This window comes from Ictalurus punctatus, chromosome 8 (assembly GCF_001660625.3).
Source record: "Ictalurus punctatus breed USDA103 chromosome 8, Coco_2.0, whole genome shotgun sequence".
Taxonomy (NCBI): Eukaryota; Metazoa; Chordata; class Actinopteri; order Siluriformes; family Ictaluridae; genus Ictalurus; species Ictalurus punctatus.
The window spans coordinates 4,505,001-4,527,005 of NC_030423.2; the positions used below are offsets into that span (position 1 = coordinate 4,505,001).

General features: G+C 39.2%; 4 protein-coding genes across 8 annotated transcripts in view; 2 read left to right on the plus strand and 2 right to left on the minus strand.

The window, feature by feature from the left end:
* The window catches only part of uvssa (UV-stimulated scaffold protein A), a 26,815-nt gene extending 14,704 nt beyond the window's left edge, over positions 1-12,111 (minus strand). The window contains exons 1-8 of one of the 2 annotated variants that reach the window (XM_017473757.2): positions 11,960-12,111; positions 9,956-10,071; positions 9,688-9,851; positions 9,195-9,525; positions 6,746-6,866; positions 6,241-6,582; positions 4,843-4,952; positions 1,877-2,005 (exon numbers count right to left, since the gene is read on the minus strand). In XM_017473757.2, the coding sequence (XP_017329246.1) occupies positions 1,877-2,005; positions 4,843-4,952; positions 6,241-6,582; positions 6,746-6,866; positions 9,195-9,525; positions 9,688-9,797 (1,143 nt within the window). In that variant the 5' untranslated portion in view covers positions 9,798-9,851; positions 9,956-10,071; positions 11,960-12,111. Of the gene's footprint in view, positions 1-1,876; positions 2,006-4,842; positions 4,953-6,240; positions 6,583-6,745; positions 6,867-9,194; positions 9,526-9,687; positions 9,867-9,955; positions 10,072-11,959 lie in introns of both variants that reach the window. The other variant, XM_017473755.2, reaches the window with a different exon arrangement.
* Positions 12,112-14,377: 2,266 nt separating this feature from the next.
* LOC108268680 (trypsin inhibitor ClTI-1) lies at positions 14,378-17,105 on the plus strand. Its single transcript, XM_017473769.3, has 4 exons — positions 14,378-14,566; positions 14,958-14,998; positions 15,082-15,191; positions 16,436-17,105. Exons 1-4 carry the CDS (start codon positions 14,470-14,472, stop codon positions 16,479-16,481), a joined length of 294 nt encoding a protein of 97 aa, XP_017329258.1. The 5' UTR covers positions 14,378-14,469; the 3' UTR covers positions 16,482-17,105.
* Positions 17,106-17,857: 752 nt separating this feature from the next.
* Positions 17,858-19,504, plus strand: LOC108268681 (trypsin inhibitor ClTI-1). The gene is made up of 4 exons (XM_017473770.3): positions 17,858-18,064; positions 18,450-18,496; positions 18,576-18,685; positions 19,265-19,504. The coding sequence occupies exons 1-4, from the start codon at positions 18,025-18,027 to the stop codon at positions 19,308-19,310; spliced, it is 243 nt and encodes an 80-aa protein (XP_017329259.1). The 5' UTR covers positions 17,858-18,024; the 3' UTR covers positions 19,311-19,504.
* Positions 19,505-21,186: 1,682 nt separating this feature from the next.
* The window catches only part of neurl1b (neuralized E3 ubiquitin protein ligase 1B), a 37,626-nt gene continuing 36,807 nt past the window's right edge, over positions 21,187-22,005 (minus strand). For all 4 annotated transcript variants that reach the window (XM_017473759.3, XM_017473758.3, XM_017473761.3 and 1 more), the window contains exon 5: positions 21,187-21,959. In XM_017473759.3, the coding sequence (XP_017329248.1) occupies positions 21,712-21,959 (248 nt within the window). In that variant the 3' untranslated portion in view covers positions 21,187-21,711. The remainder of the gene's footprint in view (positions 21,960-22,005) is intronic.

Genomic DNA, 22,005 nt, shown 5'->3' on the forward strand with positions numbered 1-22,005 from the left:
ACTTTTCGGCACGAAGGATCAGCGGTATGTCTGGAGGAAGAAGAATGAAGAAAGAACACTCTGTCCACAGTCATGCATGGTGGTGGCTCGGCGATGCTCTGGGGCTGCTTTGCATCTTCTGGCATTGGAAACCTGCGGCATGTGGAAGGCAAGATGAATTCATTGAAGTATCAGGAAACGTCACGCCGTCTGTGAGGAAGCTGAAGCTTGGGCGTCATTGGACCTTCCAACAGGACAATGATCCCAAGCATACCTCAAATTCCACCAAGGCCTGGTTGCAGAAGAAGTCCTGGAAGATTCTACAGGGCCATCACAGTCACCTGACTTGCACGCCATAGAAAATCTCTGGTGGGATTTGAAGAAGGCGGTTGCAGCACGCAAACCCAAAAATATTACTGAACTGGATGCCATTGCTCATGAGGAATGGGCCAAGATTCTTCAGGAATGCTACCAGAAGCTGGTGACTTTCTATGCATCTCATTCTCATTTTCATCTCATCTCAGGTCATAACAGCAAAAGGTTGCTCTACTAAGTACTAAAGATGCTCGCCATGAAGGGGTTCAATCATTTTGAAACTGGATTAGTCGTTATAAGTTGCATTTTCAGTTGAATTTGGAGGACCCACTTGAAGCATTCGCTGTGTTGAACTATTTAAATTGCTTTTGTTTGATTTGCTCATAGGAAACTTTTGAAAATAAACCTGATTTGCAATGGAGGTCGAATAATTTTCATTGCAACTGTGTATGTGTTAAATTATTACGTTTATTTACTTCTTTAATTTTATGTCACTGTCAACACAACACATTTTTCAAATCCTCACCGTCAAGCCCTGATTATTTGAAATTTAAAATCACCACTGACATTTGCTATGCTACTAATCACACAAGTAAGCATAAAAAAAAGCAAAGGACCCAGTCAGTTTAATTTTCATCCATTTCATTTTACAAAGCTGAAAAAAAAGAAAACAAGAAATTTCCATCCCATGTCGGGGCCACGATAAGGCGAATAAAGTAATAGAATCCTTTTAAGGGTAAAAAGGAAAAACTAATTATGATAAAGGACTTTAAGTTGTTGCTTTATCACAAAGCTTTGGCTTTTTGCATTGGAAATGGCCGCTGACAGTGATAAACCGTTACAGGGTGCAGTAAGGCGCTTTGTCACTGTCACTTGCCTGCGTTCACTCTCGCTAGCTCGCTCCTTTTTGCTCAGTTAAAGGCAGATATCATGTGTCATAATGATGTGTCTCCTTGCTGCTAGGTGTGTCCCATTCGGCCCTGCAGCGCACCGATCTCCATTAACAGCCCAGCCTCCTGCCTCACTCAGTGAGCTAATCTCAGGTCTGATGCATTGTGCTTCAGCAATATAGTCAGCACTTTGCAAACGTTCAGTGTTCAATTTGTTCATTGCTGTGGCACTTTAGTGGGGATTTTCGGTCATTATTTTGAAGATATAACTGTGCGCTCGGAATTATAGATAAACGGAAATGTCTTTGAATGTGACTTCTAGTGAAATGTGACACATCCAGCATCTACAACATTTCTGCATTTCCTCAATCGATGAGCTAAAATGGTTTGGAGGGACAGTAAAATTCAGATTCGGAATCTTCTGTGCCAACTATGTGAATGTATTTATCAAGATGTACACTAGAATTATATATATTTTTTTTATTTAAAGTTAGCTTTTCATTGCATAACTCCACCTGTATACCACCTTAAAGCATCAGTCTCATGTGTTGTGAAATGGCGCCCTCTCTTGGCGAAATCATGGAAACCAAAACAATTACACTAAGGTAGATTTAGGTGGCTTGTCTAGTGTATGTGAAAAAGAGCACTAGGCCTTTTGCATAACAAGGGAAGAAAACCGTAAAGCAACTCACCACTCTTCTCTGCCTTGCTTTGTAGTCTATATGAAGCTCATCATGTTTCCTCAAAACCATCTCGAGAGATTTTTTTAGGTCCGTGGCTCGCCTCATCAGCTGCTCCTCCACACCAACTTTTGTAAAAACCTGGAAATCAATCCCAATTCAAATTATATAGAGAATTAGGGTACGTGTGTAACCTTTTAAAGACTGGGTTATAAAGGAGAAAACAAGGACATACAGTTGTAGGCAAAAGTTTAGGCACCCCTCATCAAATTACATCTTTTGCTGAAGTCAACAAAACTTCTGCAGCAAGCTACTGAAATTTTATTTATTTATTTTTGAAAATCTGCAAATGCTAATGCAGTTACTTTAGATTTGAACTTTAGAACTTAAAAAAATAGCACAAAAATTTTAATTATGGCTTGTGCAAAAGTTTGGAGACCCTATGAAATCAGTATACAGCTTGCAAACACTTTTTGCAGACAATTAGAAGTCTTTCTATTCTTGTTAATGGATTTTCAACAATTATTCTTTGTAGAACACGTCTACACCTCAGATATTCTTGGTCTGTCCTGCATGCACAGCATGTTTAATATCTATCCACAGATTTTCAACGATGTTCAAGTCAGGTGAATAAGAGGCCCATTCCAAAATCTTCAGCCTGTGTTTCTTGAAGTAGTTCGTGGTGGATTTTGACGTTTGGGATAATTGTCCTGTTGTAGACGCAGATCTCTTTTCAGCTTCGGTTTCTTCCAGAGTTTGCTGATATTTCGTCAGTCCCTCCAGGATTTCGCGATTTGAGAAATGAACGCAAAATCAAGAAAACTCATCAATATTCGGAGGAGCTTGCGATTTTTCAAAATTACTGCATGTTTTCCTCAGGTTTGGGCCGAGAGGCATCGTGTGACGTCATCACGACGCGTATTCAGCCAATGCCCTCTTCAATTCACGTGCGTCGAACATGAGTACAGCTAAATGGTCTCATTTACCTACAAACATCACATCAATTGCAAAACAATTTAGGAAATACCACTGAGAAGAGCTGTATTTGATCTGAAACAATATTTATATAGGTGGAACGTTTCAAAGTAACATCCACATGAATGCCAGGACCTGAGGATTCCCAGCAGAACATTGCCCAGAGAATAACACCGCCTTCGCCGACTTGCCTTCTTCCCATAGTGCCATCTCTTCCCCATATAAGCGACAAACACGCACCCGGCCGTCCACCTGATGTGAAATAAAACTAATTCATTAGACCAAGCCGCCTTCTTCCATTTCTCCATTGTCCAGTTCTGATGCTCACGTGCCCATTGTAGGAGCTTTCGGCGGTGGACAGGGGAGCCTTGGGCGCCCATGACCTTGCCCCTCTTGGACCACTTTTGCTAGGTACTAACCACTACATACCAGTAACACCCCACAAGACCTGCTGTTTTAGAAATTCTCTCTCCCAGTCGTCTAGCCATTACAATTTGGCCCTTGTAAAAGTGGTTCAGATCCGTACGCTTGCCCAGTTTTCCTGCTTCCAACACATCAATTTCGAGAACTGACTGTTCACTTACTGCCTAAATCACCCCACCCCTTAACAGGTGTCACTGTAACAAGAAAAGCAATGTTATTCACTTCAGCTGTCCGTGGTTTAAAGTTATGGCTGACTGGTTATCCCTTTTAACTTATGTTAAAGGGATAGTTCACCCAAAAATTAAAATTCTGTTATCAATTACTCACCCTCATGTCGTTCCAAACCTGTAAGACTTTCGTTCATCTTCAGAACACAAATGAAGACGTTTTTAATGAAACCACTGGTGTCGCATGGATTACTTTTACGATGCCTTTGTGAACTTTTTAGAGCTTGAAAGTTTTGGTTACATGGACTGTAAAAGGAGGGACAAATCTCCTAGATTTCATTAAAAAGGTCTTCATTTGCATTCCGAAGATGAACAAAAGTCTTACATCTTAGGGAGTTTTTCCTCGCCACCGGCTTCTCAATCAGGATAAATTCACACATTTAAAATCTGTATCCCATGTTTATATGTTTCTGTAAAGCTGCTTCGAGACAATGTCCACTGTAAAAAGAGCTATACAAACAAAATTGAACTGAGTTGAATTGAATTATGGGTTTGGAATGACATGAGGGTGAGTAATTGATGACAGAGTTTTTATTTTTGGGTGAACTATCCCTTTAAATGAATGGGTGTGAGGATGCACCGTGGCATGACTGTATTTGTAGCTACAAAATGGACGTATTTTAGCTAGCTAGCTATCCAACGGTGCTATGGCGCCTCCATTTGAAACACACAGCATTGCCCAAAACTCTAAAAGGTGTCTCAGTGACCCCTAATAAGAAGGATACACGGTAACTTTTAGACCCTACATAAATGATTGCCTCGTTGACACTTGTGTGACAATGCTATACAGCCAATGGTAGTCCAGCAAAACTAGGCTTGCCTAGTCTTGTTTAAAAAGGTTTGCTGAAGAGGTTGTTGTTAACTTCTTTTTATTTCACAAATCAACAAAATATGCGATTTGGCCCAAACTTTTGCATACAACTATACACAGAGCTGCCAGTTTATCCTATAAACCTACCATGTAGATGCATTTTGTAGATATAGATTACTGACTGTAGCCCATTTGCTTCTTAACAAATTGTTTGTTGGTCAATCCCGCTCTAACTTGTCAGTGGAAACACTCTATGCACACACTCTATGCTTCTACCATTTTAATGTTACTGCTGCGCTGAGAATATCCCGGCATTCAATTAATACCTGCTCAGCGGTGGTCCTGTTGTGCTCAGTGTCCATTGATGGACGAAGTAAAGGGGTGCTATATGGTAAATTTATCCAAAAAAAAGTGATCTGTATACCTGCTAATCTGGTAATTCTATGTAAAGAGACATTCAAATGAAAAGACAAATGCTACTAGTATGACTTCCTGAGTTTATTTGATTCTAGGTAATAAAAATCAAGGCTATGTAGGATTACCTGAATCCAGGATTGGATGGCAGGGAGGTATCTACTACTGATGAGTCTGTGCAGATCTCTCATGGTGTTCACTACTGCTTCATTCTCCTCAGTCTCTTTCACATTCAAATCTGTGAATAAGGATTTGTTCTTAACAAGACCATTTCTGATATATCACAACAGGGTCCATTCATCAATAGGATTGGACGTCATTAGAATACAGACTGACCGTATATGATTTTAGAGAAATACTTTTTTTAACCCAAGCCCAGAGCTGTGTCAATAGCAATGTACCAAACTACAACAACCACATTTTATTGTGCACTCAGGTAAACAATCCAAAACAACTGCAAAACAACTGGTCTTTGATCAGCAATATTCAAAAAAAACATCTGTCCAGTCCCTCAGGCAGCGAAGCAACCCGAAACCATAACATTTCTACCCCTGTGCTTCACAGATGGTATGAGGTGCTTCTCCTGAAATGAAAAGCTGTCTTTGGTCGGTGCCAGACATGTCTGCTGTTACTCTATCTACTCTAACTATCTTTGATTAGTCTGTTGAGAGCACATTATTCCAAAAGGCCTGATCTTCGCATGACTACAGAATTCATTAATTCAATATTTTACTAACATTGGGTCTCATTTGATCAGTCTTTCAGTAAAGTTGTGTGTAAATGTTTGCGGAAGCCAAACCTGACTAAAACGTTTCGCAGGATTTCAAAAAGTTCAAAGCAACGTGAACAGTTGAGGACTGTCGGCCAGAATGCACCAACGAGCAGGTACGCTGTAAGTGACATAGAACTAGGGAGTATATGGCACATTGCAGCTTGAGACATACCAGATCGGTCACTTAGTGCTGGCTCTAATGAAGCGTTGCACAGCATTTAAAGAACATGCAGTGGAAACTGAACTGATATTCTCTTTATTCAGCAGCATTCTTAACTGAATTTATTGTTTCATAGTTAATATTTCTTTAGTTAATGCCTTTAATAAGTATCGACACAAAATACTTATTACATTTGTGTGCATAGTTGAAATACATAAGCTATTTAAACTTGATGGCGTAATCTGTATATATAAAAGTGCAGTAACTCATTGTGATTTATATGATTTCAAGCCTGTCAATCAAGGTTTACATTAGTCATTAAGGAGCATGAAGAGGATACAAGCTTTTTTCCCCTGAAATAACAGCATTTTCATGAATATCTCATTTCTTGTAAATGCTCCTATGAACGATTTACGAATATTTCCTTGTGCAGTGGGATACCTAATAAACTTATAAAACTCTTTCAAATAAATCAGATTTTTTTGGTTGTTTGGACTGGGCTATATTATGCCAGTCATACCTTTAAGAAAAAAAAAAAAAAAAAAAAGCAGCAATCATAATAAACAATCAATCAGAGACGGAAAGTCAACCAACCTGAGGACACCTTCAGATCTAGCCGATAGGTGTGGGACATCAGCCCAGAGCTGCGGATAAACACATCCTTGTCCACACCCTCCTCCGTGTCGCTCTCTGCACTGGAGTCCTCTTCTTCCTCGTCACCTTTAGTTGCCCCTGCCATCCTTCCACCCTCTTTGTTAAGGTCTTTGCTGCAGCAAGGCTGTTCATCGCAGACATCCGTGTCCTGGAGACTAACTTCAGTGCTCGTCTCACTGACCGCTGTCAGTTCTTGGCTAAAAAAATTGAAAGTGTCTGGCATGATCAAGGTCATGCAGTTGTTCATCTCGGTCAGAGAGTCCTCAATTTCGGAAGCCATTTCTAAGGGGAAAAAGTCATTTTATGAATAGTGTGAAAAATGTTAACACGGCCACAGGAAAGACTCAGTCAGCATGAATAAACTGAGGTTTTTCATCTCATAATTACGTAAGTTACTTCTGCTTGGAGAACAGCTATACAAGCAAAACTGTAAAAACTAGTTTACCTTCCATCTCTTGCTTGGCCTTTTCAAGCTTTCCCTTATAAATTCGCTCCAGTCTTTGCTGTTTTTCCTCCCGTCTCCGTCGCTCAGCCAGTGTTCTTGCTTCAACATCCTGAAAGTCTACCTGGGGAAAATGAGGAGGGACACATGAAATAACAACAACCTGCGGTAATGGCACATGTATAGAAAATTTGACTGCCACCATATAAGAAAATAGGAGACGTAAAAATACACAGGCATGTGGAAAAAAGTGAGTACATCCCATGGACATTGTTGGCTTTTTTTTTTTTGACATATTTGGACAAGCAAACATTTGATCATCTTTGAAACATTGCCTATTAATAAAGTTGATATATTTGAACAAATCCACAAGGAACATTAGCGTTTTCAATCATTTATTCAACAGAAAGATCAACAGATTTGATATTCTTCTGTGGAAAAAGTAAGTACACCCTTGGCCTCAGAAGCTAGTATTGCCCCCTTTAGCAGAAATAACTTCCTGTAGATGTTTTGGATAAACGTCCACCAGGCTTGCTGGAATTTTTCACCTCTCTTCCATGCAATATTCTTTCGGTTATAAGATGTTTGAGGGTTTTCTTGCATGTACAGCCTGTTTCAAATCCCCCACAATATTTCAATAGGATTTTATCATGGCTTTGACTAGGCCTTTACATAACCCTCCATTTCTTCTTTTTGAGACATTCCTTGGTGGATTTCTTAGTGTGCTTAGGATCATTATCCTGTTGAAAGGTCCATTTCGGTTCAACTTTCGGACAGATGGCCTCACATTATCTCCAGGCACTCTTTGATATGATGCAGAAATCATAGTTGAATCAATGAATGCAAGCTGTCCAGTCCAGAGGCAGCGAAGTATCCCCAAACCATAACATTTCCACCACCGTGCTTCACAGTTGGTATGAGGTGCTTCTCCTGAAAAGTTGTCTTTGGTCTGCACCAAACATGTCTGCTTTACTGTGGCCAAACAACTCTATCTTTCATTTGTCTGTCCAGAGCACATTATTCCAAAAGGCCTGGTATTTGCATGACTACAGTTTTCAATTAGCGTATAGGCAAAGGCTTTTTTTGTGCAATCTCTTTCTGATTGTAGAAGCATGCTCTTTGACACCAACAGTTGCGAGACTTACTAGCAGAACCTGTGATGAAATGTTGGGGTGCTTGAAGACTTCTTTTTGAATCAAACGGGCTGAATTTGCTGGGACGGCCAGTCCTGGACAAATTGGCAGTCCTTTGAAATCTGCACCACTTGTAGATTATTCTCCTTACAGTGGAATGATGTATTTCAAATCATTTGGAGATCTTTTTAAATCCCTTGCCATACTCAACCTTACAGAAATCTTTAGATCTTGGCATGATGACACCACACACCTCAATAACAAAGGGAACAGCAAACACTAGATATGAGAGGGGTATAAATAAGACCGGTACCACCTGCACTCCCTAAACAGGTTCTAATCACTGGCACCAAATCTTCAACACCAGATTCTAAGTTTATGGATTTAAAAGTGTGATAAATGTAGGGTATACTTACTTCCCATGTGACTGATCTGTTTTTTGTTTATTTAAAACTATTGATATCGGCCGATATCACTCTGAATAATCGGTTATCGGTATCGGCTGAGAAATTTAGTATCAGTGCATCTCTAGTCCTATGTATATACCAAAAAATTTGCACTCCCAACATTAGTTTATACTAAACAAGTCTCTGCCTTGCTTCAGGGGATAGTCTCACCTGTATACGAAGAGACTGTCGTGTGCTTATCCCAGGACTCTTATTCACAATATGCTCATACCGAACATCCTTTGCTCATACTAACACACTTAATGTTTGCCTTTACTATTCTTCATCTGAAGTGTAATTATTTATCACTTCACTATCTGGTGTCAGGTAGAAAAAGCTAGGTTCCCTTTTCAGTTTGGTTTGTCTCAAGGTTTCTTTTACAGTTAAAAAAGAAAAAAAAAATGAAACCTTTAAACACTCAAAAGGATAAACTATGTAGTACCCACATAAAAATGCATAAAATCAAACATGAATATTGTTGTATTTATGAATGGTATAATATCCTTCGAAGTCTTTTGTAATTGTTACGGCCAAAAATGCTTGATTGCGATGCAATCTGCAGAGTTTTTATTGTGGAAAACTACTTGAATTGGCGAAATTGCAATTGCACTGACTTTCGCAGTGATGTTTGTTTGTTAGTAAATGAGACCTTTTAGCTGTACTCATGTTTGACACAGGTGAATCAAAGAGGGCTTTGGTTGAATGCGCCCAAATCTGAGGTAATTTTGAAAAATTGTAAGCTCCTTCGAACATTGCGGAGTTTCCTTGATTTTGCTTTGATTACTGCGATCGCAAAATCCTGGAGGAACTGCTAAATAAGAATCTAGGGTATGTAAACACAACGTTTATGTTTAAGCATCAGACATAATATACCTTTTTAACTTGCTTCAGAAAATGATAACCCAAAGCCAGCTTCTTGTAGGCTTCCCCATACGTGGTCTGCCAGGCCTGTACAGTCTGGATGGCTTGGGTCTTCAGCTTCCTGGCTACTTCTTTCGGGGGAGGCAACGGCTGCTCAACGTCTGTCTCTACCGTTAGCTCCAGGAACTCCTGCAGGTTAGTGACCAAGAGAGCTCTGAAGTGATGAGAACGGCTGAAAAGCTCAGCAGCCATTTGGAAGGCAGAGAAGCGAACCTCAGCGTGATCCTGATTTAGCTGGGTCATGACGAGGTGATAGAAGTGATCGATGTAGTCATTGGAAAGCCTGTATGGAGGACAACGTTTAAGAAATGGCATCGCATATACAGTAGGCATCAGATAAACTTGGTACGAAAACTGGATTTGTTCAGTAAACCCTTTTCAGTAAACCCAATGTTCATCAAACAAGCAACACCGCATGCAAGTCAGCCAGGAAAAACTTTCATACTTGCAAATCTTCTTCACTTCTTTCATTTTTGCTTGATTCAGCTGGGGTTCTCCAGAGGTAGTCAACTCCTCCACCAACTCGGACAGCTTATCCCGCATTTCTTGATCCATCCTTTCCTACCAAGTTGGTAAGAACCCTTGCTGTCAGCTCTTTCACACAGGAACCTGGAAGGATATTATCTAAATAAAGGCCGGGACAGTTAAACATAAGCCTGCAAGAACTCTCACACTAGTAATACAATTGCGAGCAGCTGTTCTTCTGAACCTACCAAGTTCATGTCAAAGGTTTTCCAACCTGCGACATTCTGTAACAGTCTAAAGGACACAGAAATCCGACAGCACCCTTTTGTGCAGAAACCGCTGCAAGTGGCCCAAGGAGCAGAACCTGCAACAGACAATACATTCAGTAGGCTCATTTTGATGCAGCTTACATGACTATGAGCTGCAATGGTCAATTAACCTCACAAAACCTCACTTAAGCTAGTGAGGAGGGCAGAATCTAAGATTTTAACTCTATACATGTCTATCAAATATTCACTGTCACCTTCTAGTACTGAGCACATAACAAATCATACATTTACTGAGCAATTCTCATCATTACAGTACGTCTATCATGACATGTAATCATAAACTTTTGAAAAATGGTCATCGACAATATCACCGTATAATAAACATGGCTAGTTATTTAACTACCTAATTACTAATCCTTAAACCAGTGCTCACCAACCCTGTTCCTGGAGATCTAATTTCCTGAAGACTTCAGCTATAACCATAATCGTGCCCACCTAATCAACTAATCATTGCCTTAAGAAGTTCTTGATCAACTAAAACAGGTGTGTTTGATTTTAGGAAATTAGATCTCAAGGGGGCGCACGGTGGCTTAGTGGTTAGCACGTTCGCCTCACACCTCCGGGGTTCGAGTCCCGCCGTGATGTGTGTGCGGAGTTTGCATGTTCTCCCCGTGCTACGGGGGTTTCCTCCGGGTACTCCGGTTTCCTCCCCCAGTCCAAAGACATGCATGGTAGACTGATTGGCATGTCCAAAGTGTCTGTAGTGTATGAATGGGTGTGTGTGCGAGTGTGTATGTGATTGTGCCCTGAGATGGATTGGCACCCTGTCCAGGGTGTACCCCGCCTTGTGCCCGATGCTCCCTAGGATAGGCTCCAGGTTTCCTGTGACCCTGAAAAGGTTAAGTGGTATAGAAGATGGATGGATGGATGGATAGATCTCAAGGAAGAGGGTTGGTGACCACTGCCTTAAACACTAACAATGGTAGATTCAGAACTATATAATATATAGAAACTACCTGTACTACAAAAACATGTAGTACTGACTGAGTGGTCCTTCCTCAAAGCTTTTGTTTTTCTACACTAGTCATGAACGTTGTATGTTATCTGCCATATTATTCAGTCTTGGCGTTTCAATGTGCTCACGTGTAAATAAAAAATGTGTAAACATTAGATAAAAATACGGCTTGCCTACCTTTTTACAATACACAGTGTATTATCTTTAATTATTATTATCTCAATTTTAGTACAGCCACTTTATTCCTTTTACTACTAGTAAAAGAAAAATGTTTGGTAGTATTAATCGTCATTAGGAAACAAACTAACTACACGAAATCTGTGTATATTTTGAAAATGGACATTCAAACTAGACGTCATTTGAGTCATGTCCTGAATGAACAGGAAAGAAGTCATACTGCTTTCTTTGGTTGTTGTTTTTGTTGTTGTTGTAGTTTGGCAACAGTGATGTTATGTTAAATGTACCAAATATTGTCCTGTCCAAATCGCTTTGGCCCGAGAAGAAGAAGGGGAAAAAAGGAAATTCATACATCTCAACTCTAAAATTCAACAATGACTGGTCAGACATTAGTGGCTCTAATAGAGGCTTGGATTGTTTCTCATAGCATACAACTGTAAAAACTACCAAACTACTCCTTTAACATTAAACATGAGCCCTGGTCTGATATGGACTACAGCATTTAGAGAAAAAAAAAACATTTATTAAAAACTAACATAAAGAAAGACAAGCTGCAGGACCAGCACATTAAACACACCAGGACGCAGGATGTTCATCTAAAGCATGAATATTAATTTTCATGTTAACAATACTTAAAAGATCTTCAAAGTATTCAAGTGTCAGACCCAACAACAAAAAGGAACAATTACAGAAGGATCAGTGTGGATGGATGTTTTTGTTTTTGTTTACTCACAAAACCCGAAGAGTTATAATTTTGTAGTCATTTGGCTTTTGCTACAAGCACTGCTTACCGTGTAGAAGAGCCAGACTTATAACAGAGTCATGATTTCACAAGAGAAAACACTAAATACTCCTTTCAGGAGATAGGACATAAAGCCTGGATACAGCGTCTGTTCCAGCTTCGATTTGTTACCGGAAGCGTGAAACAGGAAACAAGCAGCCGCGAGTAAACAAAAATGGCGTCCTTCAAAATAAAAGGTCCCTGCTGGCGGAAATTAACTAACTAACTAAATAACTCTCTCTCTCTCTCTCTCTCTCTCTCTCTCTCTCTCTCTCTCTCTCTCTCTCACACACACACACACACACACACACACACACACACACACACAATCCTTTCATAATGATATTGTATCTTTCTTCAGTTCCTTAAAATATACAATAATGCAGTGGAAAGATTTATGTTTTTATTTTGTATGTCTATGACACATTGTGGTCATATTTTTTAAATGTAAAATTTGCCAAGTCCCAACTGTATATTCTTCCCAATCTTATGTTAATTAGGTAATGCTCAATTTAGCATTTGTCTTTGGCTGCAGTCAGTAAGGTGGATGTGATTTTTTATTTTATTTTTTTTTATCTGACATCATATGAAATAAACACCTGTATAAGAATCTACTCACAGAACCAACATTTACCTTAACATGGAAAAGACAAGAATGTGAACTGTAAGGAATAAAGTTGATCCACCAAACCATAACCCCCCCCACACACACACACACACAATATCCATTTATTATTATTATTATTATTATTATTATTATTATTATTATTATTATTATTATTATGTTACGTACATGTACTCATATAGTTACATGTGTTTTTTGATCACTCTTCAAGATAATAAAACAAAAAAATGAATCTTTCACATTACAAATAAATAAAGCAAACAAAAAAACAACAAAGCCATCCGTTCTTAAGACTTTCAGTTTTTATAACTTAAAGGCAGCCTTAACTTTAACTGTAACAAAGCACTGACACTGGAGACTCCTTCCATAAATGCTAAATAAACATCTCCTAACAGAATGCTTCGACATATCGGTGATTCCACCCGCTTCTCGGTCTGTTTACATGGAGTATCAACCATACAATTTTTGTCATAATATATATATATATATATATATATATATATATATATATATATATATATATATATTCTGCAAATACTAACGCATGGTTACTTCATACATTCACCAAGCATTTTATTAGGAATGCCTGTACACCTGTGCATTCATGCAGTTATCTAGTCAGTCAATTGTGGGGCAGCAGCGCAATGCATAAAATCATGCAGATACAGATTAAGAGCTTCAGTTAATCAAACATCAGAATGGAGAAAATTAATGATCTCTCTGACATTGATTGTGGCGTGGTTGTTGGTACCAGAAGGGCGGGTTTGAGTATTTCAGAAACGCCTGATCTCCTGGGATTTTCCCACGCAAACAAAAGTCTCTAGAGTTTCCACAGAAGGGTGCAAAAAAACAGAAAACATCCTGTGAGCAGAGGGTTTACAGGTCGAAACACCTTGTTGATTTGATGAGAGAGATCAGAGGAGAATGACCAGACTGGTCTGAGCTGACAGGAAGTCTATAGTAACTCAAATAAACACGCAAAAGCGCATCTCAGAACGCACACCACATCAAACCTTGAATAAGTGAATGAGCTACAACAGCAGAAGACCACATACGGTCAGCCAGTAACAAGTGATAGCTCAGTGTGTAGAATGTTGAACTTCTGATCTCTGTGATTAGAAGGTAATAAGGCGAGTTCAAATCCCAGCACTGCCAAGGTACCATTGCTGGGCCCTTAAGCAAGACCCTTAACTGCTCAGTTATATAAAAAATAAAATAAAAAAATATTATTGGAAGTACCCTTTCCAGGGTGTACCCCGCCTTGTGCCTGATGCTCCCTGGGATAGCCTCCAGGTTCCCCGTGACCCTGAAAAGGAATAAGCGGTAGAAGATTGATGGATGCATGCATGGATTATTGTAAATCGCTCTGGATAAGGGTGTCTGCCAAATACCATAAAAGTAAATCTAAGAACAAGAATTAGAGGCAATCATGTGCACAGACTCACCAAAACTGTACAGTTGAAGACTGTTTAATCTCCAGCTGGCCAGTTTGGGTGAAAAATAACATATTGAAGAAGACATTTGTGAAGGAATTCCTAAATTATTCTTAAGTGACATGATGAAAGCAATTAATAATAGGGCCTGTCATGTTTTTCATTACATGTTCTTAGAGGCCTACTATCTGGGGATTATTCTTGTCTGAAAGAACCCACTGTCCTGCACATTTTAGATTTCTCCCTGCCCAACTCACCCACTTTAACTCAGGAAGGGCTGTTAATGAGCTGATTGATTGGACCAGGTGTGCTGGGATCAGGGAAAACACTCAAATGAGTAGGACATGGGACATTTCACAGACTGCAGTCTTTCATGCAAAACGGTTTTTTATAACGTTGGTTTTTGGCACAACTTTGAGAATACTCTGATCTGGGGAGAAATAATAAGAGGTGGTGTGAGAAATGGATGTGCGCGCGGATCTGAGAGTCATTCCAGCTTCATCTCAGAGTCGGTTCCTGAAATTTGTGCGGCTCTTCCTTTTCCTTCTCTCTGTGGCTGGTGAGTTTCTTGGCTCTTGTATATAACATAAAGGTCTTTGTAAGACTGGTGATGTGGGCTCGTGTCAGAGGTGCCCCCCAATTAAATTGTATTATATTATATTTTCAATTCCAAAGCCATATTCTAAGTAACCTGTCCACAGTAGTACGTGGAATTGATAGCCTGAAAGGACCTTGATATAGTAAGGGGATGTACAGATAATAGTGGCATATACATATTGCCTATATTTGTTGGAGGGTATATAGTAGTGGTATTAAATGCGTGCATAGTACACATCTGGACTTTAAAATAGTTTGGGCATCGTTGTGCACTTGCTTAAATAACTGAATTTGACCTCTTGACTGTTTGTTTGTTTGTTTGTTTGTTTGTTTGTTTTTTGTTTTCCCTCTAGCTTTTGCTAGAGTAGCTACTATTGATGCACAGTCAGTGGAGGTGGGTGGATAAGCAAACTTAAGTGTCCTCATGTCATGACGTGCTGCTGGCTTTCAGTGTTGTGTAATGACTGTTTTTGACAGGCTGCTTGCGAAAGCTATGTCCTCCCGATGTGCACGCGCGAGTATGACCCCGTGTGCGGGTCCGATGGGAAGACCTACCCAAACGAGTGCATGCTCTGCTTTGACAACATGTAAGTTTGCACAGGTTTTTAAACCCTGTTCTGTACGTACAGTTGAGGTCAAGGTTGTATAAGCATTGTGGAATCTACATGATGAAGAAGAAGAAGAAGAAGAAGAAGAAGACGGGTCCTAAAATTGTTTTGTTTATGGAGTCCTGCCCTGAATAAGCCATTTCACATAACGGATGTTTACATATAGTCCACAAGACCAATAATAACTGAATTTACACAAACGAACCAGATCAAAAGTTTACACAAGCTTGATTATTAATACTGTGTCATCACCTGGATGATCAACAACTATATGTTCTTGTGATGGTTGTTCATGAGTCCCTTGTTTGTCCTGAGCAGTTAAACTGCCCACTGTTCTTCACAAAAATCCTCCAGGTCCTGCACATTCTTTACTTTTCCAGCATCTTCTGTATATTTGACCCCTTTCCAGCAGTAGCTAGATGAGGATGAAATCCATCTCTTCACACTGAAGACAACTGAGGGACTTGAGCACACAACCATTACAAAAGGTGCAAACGTTGACTGATGCTCAAGAAACCAATGCAGGGTGTTAAGAGCCAGGGGGATGTAAACTAAACATGATATGTGGGGTGGGGGGGTGGTGGAGGTGGGTTTTTTTTTTTTTTTTTTTTTTTTTTTTTTTTTTTAAAACTTGCTACTGCCTTTCAGAAGTTACATAAGATACTTACATGTTTCTCAGAAGACAAAAAATAACAATTTACATCATCCTCTTCAAAAATTTACACCCCCTGGCTCTTAATGTATCATGTTGCCTTCTTGAGCACCATTGAATGTTTGCAGCTTTTGTAATAGTCGTGTACGAGTCCCTCCGTTGTCCTCAGTGTGTGAATGTGGCTCTCAGCATCATATAGCTGCTGCTGGAAAGGGGTCAAATATACAGAAGATGCTGGAAAAGTAAAGAATGTGCAGGACCTGGAGGATTTTTATGAACAGTGGGCAGTTTAACTGCTCAGGACAAACAAGGGACTCATGAACATACAGTTGCTGAACATCCAGGTAACAACACACAATATTAATAATCAAGCATGTATGTATGTATATTTTTAAACTGGCTTATTTGTGTAAATGCAGTTATTGTCTGACTATATGTAAACATGTTATGTGAAATTAGTTGCTATAAGTGTGTATGCCCATCTCATGATTGTGGTGTGGTAAGTTTAAGCCCTGTACTTATTAATTTCTCCCCCCCAACACCCCCTCCCCCCCATCCTCTCTCTCTACAGGGAACATCAACTCAACACTTACATAGTCAACAAAGGGAGCTGTTGAAACAGCTGTTTGTGTGAACTGGAATTATAATGCATGTCCTGATTATAATCAGTGAAACGACTGTCTACTATGGAATTTTTCTTTTTTTTTTTTAATTTATTTTTTTAAATATATATAAACTGTTTTAGATGTCATTTTCCTTATGTATTTTGGGTTTTTAATCCTATATTAAAGAAGTGATTTCTGCCAGATCAGGCACATAAAAATGTGTTGTCCTGTTATAATACTGAGCCGTTGACCTCCATGCTCATTAAGCAGCAGCTTCATGTACAACTGTGCCTTTAGTGCACAAATTTAATAACATTTTTGTGCAAGGGTATAAAGATCTCATGCAAAAAGTTTATTCCTACTAATTTGGCATAGTTTTTTAAATTACCTTTTTATATCCAAACACTCAGTGTAAATCTCACACATTGTATGTCAACAACTAAAGAAGAATCTGCCTAATCTCCACAGCTGTTCTACTCAACCAGTGGAGAACAAACACGTTTTGATCTGGGGGAAAACGCACATGAGCAAGATGTGCAAGGTATAAAATGCAATGAGGCATACTGTAGAAAATAATGAGATCCATGATCACCATGAAGTTCAGTACTTTCAAATAAAAATGTTCAAAGCCACAAAGCTCTTCATTCTCAAGCCTTTTTTTTTTGTCAGTTTAAACAGTTTGAAGTTTACTTCTGTCTGTTAGTGTTTTGTTTTTTATTTATATATATTTATATATATATATATATATATATTATATAAAAAATGAGATTTATCCAGTGATGCCCTCATTTAAAAAAAAAAGTGTGTTCACTGTTCTGTAATGTTCATTGCTGTAGTCTAGAGAATTGATGAGGGGAAAACAGTTGTCTGGATATGTGCAGATAGCATTGAATCCATAATATGCATCATGGATGGTTTAATGTATTTCTCAATGCAAATATGTAGCACTGTGCTGTTTTAACATTTTACTTAAACAGATTTTGTGTGTGTATATTACACACAATTTTTGGTATAACAAGCACAATGGAACGTTATAGTGCTAGTGTAAGAGCTTATCAAGATTTTATCATATTCAAAGACCAACAACTGGCTTTTTTTTTTTTTTTTTTTTTTTTTTTTTTTTTTAATAATTATGAGTCGTTTGGGAGTCGGCTCTTGAGTGACCTGAGCCGAGTGCTCTGATTTACTGAATCACTCGCTGACGCGCGTGTCTTCAGATTTCCCATCATTATTCTGTCTTCTATTCTAGCACTGGAATTACCCTTTAAAGTGGGCTTTTGTTCTGTTTTCTGTGACTGATGTACCTTGTTTCTGATACTCATCTGAGATGGGAAACCTTCTCAAAGGACGAGAAACTCGTTTCTCTGCTTTAAAAAAAAAAAAAAAAAAAAAAAAAAAAAAAAATCTTTTCGATAGCCTGTATTGTAAACAACTCGTTAATGATCTTTGGAAAAGCTCAACGCTCGAGCGCCGCCTGACGACAGAGTGATAAAGGGGCGCGCGCACGGACCTTATCCTCATTCCAGCCTTTTCCCAGCATCCGAATCACTTCATCATGTTTGTGCGGATCTTTCTGGTCATTCTCTCTTTGGCTGGTGAGTCTCCTAGTGCTTATATAAAATGTAAAGGTCCTGGTAAGAGCAAGACTGAAGTTAGCGTATTTATTATTATTGATTTATTTTTGTAGGGTATTTCCAATAATAATTAGTATACCATAACATGTCTACAATAGTATTTGTAATTGTATGTAGTCTAAAAAAAAAAAAAAAAAAAAAAGGTTGATTTTAATAAGAGAATGTACGTGCAAAAGTAGCCCATCACTTTTTGCTGCTATTTAGTTTTAAGTTTAGTATTGACAAGAATCATCTGCTCAAAAGAAAAGTCTCATTATGCTCGCAAACATCAACAAAAAATATGTATGTACTTTATGTATGTAGTTTATAGGCTTAGAGAACTGAATTTGGACTGTTTTCCCTCTAGCTTTGACTACAGCAGCTGTTCTTACAGGCCAGGGTAAATCAGCAGAGGTGGGTGGATATGAACTTTGTCTCTTCTGTTTGGGATGGGTTTCAATGTTTGGTAATGAGTGTTTGTTTGTTTTGACAGCCTGCTTGCGGAAGATATGTCTTCCCAATATGCACGCGGGATTTTAACCCTGTGTGTGGGTCCGATGGGAAGACCTATGGAAACGAGTGCATGCTCTGTTTTGACAATAGGTAAGTCTCTACTGCACAGGTTCCCAACCCTGTTGTGTACAATTTAGCATTTCACTGCTGTACACACACACCTCAATTCAGGCTCTTAAAGAGCTGATTAGTTTCTATCAGGTTTGGGAACGGGACAGTAGAACACTTATGTGCAGGACGGGGGGTACTCCATGACCAGGGTTGGGAACCTGATTGGGGGGGTATCTTTTTAAAAGTTGCAATCTCTCAATCTCACTTCTTGGATTCATTAACTAGCCCAGTTCTCCCTTGAATCCATGGGGACAACCAGTTAGACCTGGTTTTTGTTCTGTCCCAGTTCTTGATACACCTGAACTTTGGCTAATCAAGGGTTCTACAGGTCTCAATTACCTGGCCAGGGAGTATTGGGAGTGGAACAAAAATGTGGCCTTTCTGGGGGTCCCTGAGGTCTGCCAACCCCTCCCCTACACACACACCTCTAATGTGACTTGATTATCCTTTCTTTTAATGTGGAACAGAACATATGTATGAGTGTATTTCATGATTGTGGTGCAACAAGATTAAGCCTGGCATTTTATTATTTAATTAATTAATTATTTCTTCCTACAGGCTGTATCAGCTCAACACTTTGATAGTCAAAAAAGGGGAATGTTGAAACACATCACCGCTTCAGCTGTGATAAAATGTGTGAGCTGGAATTATAATTCATGTCCTGATTATCTGTGAAAAGACTGTCTTTCATATGGAATGTATTTTTACTTTAAATAAGCTTTCGATTTCCCTGTGTACTTTGGGTTTGTTTGTTTTTTTAATTTTAAATTCTTTATTAAAGTGAAGATTTCTGCCAGATCAAGTGCATCGAGTTCTGTGTTGTCTGTAATGGTACTGAGCCATTGACATTTCCGCTCATTAAGCAGCAAATTCATATATAACCATGTGCATTTAGTGCACAAATTTAATAACATTTTCTGTGCAAGGGTATAACTATCACAAGCAAACAAAAGCTTATTTGCTACTGATTTGTCAGGTACAGGTGGATCTAGAATTCTTAATTAGAAATGATACTTTATCCAAACACAGTGTAAATGACCTACATTAAGCATTGTTCACATCAACACTTTCCTCAGAACAGTTTTACGTGTCTATTTAAAGTGCCCCTATTATGCTTTCTCAGATGTTAATTACCTTTTCATGCAGTGTGTTTTTATATAGCTGTTTGTGAATGTAAAAAAATAATAATAAACAAATCAAAGAGCATGACCAATGGAGTTATTGTCTCCCAAAAGAAAGAACCGATTCTGAACACCTGAAACGAGTCGTCAGTGGTTCCAGACTTACTTCCTGTACTAACCTACGTAGGTTTGTAGCAAGAACCCCTGCCTCTGGTGTTCACTGGCTGCTCGCGGACATGTACTTTGACCCGCCCTCGAACACTACAGTTGCACAGCAGTGAAAAAGTTGGGTTCCTGTTGTCACCATATCTAGAAGACGTCGTTTTCTGTGCTGCAAAAGCAAGAACATCTCATCTTCAACGCAAGTCAAACTACGTACAAACTTACCGCTCAGAAACGTCCAGTTCTCGTCGTGCTTGCGATGGTGATCTGGGTTGATCTTCCGATGCGTCACTATAGGACTCGGCCTCAAATCGATAAGGTATTAAGGAAATTCAGATATGGTAATGGGTGTCTCATTTCCGACACGTGCTGTAAGCGGTAGACCAATCACAACAGACTGGGACGTTTCACCAATCAGAGTAGGCTTTCTGAAAGGAGGAGTTTAGACTGAATGGATCCTTGACCGAATCGTTTGACACTGAGCAAAAAGAAGTGATGCAATGTAAATTATGAAAAAATGAAAGTGTTTTTTGACCTTGGATGCACGTAAGCCTATTGTATGAGAGCTCTAAAACAAAATTGGGCACTTTTTTAGTATAGCAAATAGGGGCAGTGTAATAGTGTTCATTTAATCAATTCAATTTAACAAACCATGATGAGCTTCATCAGGAGTGACAAATTAAGGGGAACTCTAGAGGCAGTTGTCGATGTAATTTGGTGACAATAACACGTACAATCAGCATATCTTCAGCAAATGCAGCTATGTGGTATTAATAATGCTGTCCAAATGTAGAAAATCACATTTAAAAAAATATGTTCATGACCATTTTGACCTGCAAATTTTAACCCTACAACCGAGTGAAGCTTAGGCAGCTAAATAATAATAATAATAATAATAATATGCTTGTTTTTACTTCTGAAAAGTCAAAATCTGGCGTACATTGAACAGTGTTTTGTGTGCTCTGTGCTTGAAACTCTACACCTCTACACATAGTTGACCCAGAGATTTTGCGGGAGGGTTTCCTCAGTAAAATAATGCATTTGCCAGTTATATACCATTCATGTAATCATATAGCCATAATAACGATCTGAACCTTACAAAAAGAACATTTGTGTTCTGTATTTCTCTGAAATGCAGTCCTTATTTATACAGAAATGCTTTCAGTTGCTGTCTGTGCAATAAATGTCCTCTCATCATTCACTATACATACGAATTGATTTATTTGATCCGTTTTACACAATTGGAAACACATATATTTACTTTTAAAATATCAAACCAAAATAATTATAAATTTTTATTATCTGTTTACATCTGTTAGTTCCATTGCTTAAACAAGCCTCTCAGTGTCCCTCTGATAAAAGTCATATATTCTGTATATCTCTATCAAATATGATTGTCAGGTTGGTAGGCGATGCTTTTGAGACAAATGTCAAAGGCACTAAAATGTCTGAGCAAGCATCAGACAAACCTCGTGTAGCCCCCCCCCCCCCCCCCCCCCCCCCCCACACACACACACACACACACAAACAAACAAACAAAAATCGTTCGGTTGCCCCTGGACTTTGTCTGGAGGTGGGATGGGGATTTTATGATCGGGGTTGGGGACAGACAGTGAGGTTACGCTACAGGAGTCAAAGCTACAGATCATTCCTGAAATTCAAACTCGGTTCAGAATGGAAAGCTGGTTCTCAGCCACTTGTTCAGTTCAGTGTCTTGTCTTCTCATGGCCTGTATGTTTTGATCACATCCTTGATGGGTCTGCGGCAGATCGGGCAGCAAGCGTTGATCTGTTTCTTTAGCTTAAGTCCACACTCATGGCAGAGACACATGTGTCCGCACGTGTAAATGACAGTGTCCACCTCCTGATCGAAGCACACGGTGCATTCGCCGCTCTTGTTGCTCAATGGCGTCTCTGGAAAGGGGAGGCTGGGCGAGACTGGGGGACTGAGAGGAGAGCTGGGGGCTGTCACTGGGGACAAACGTAGATAAACATCAGGATTTAGATCTAATAGTGC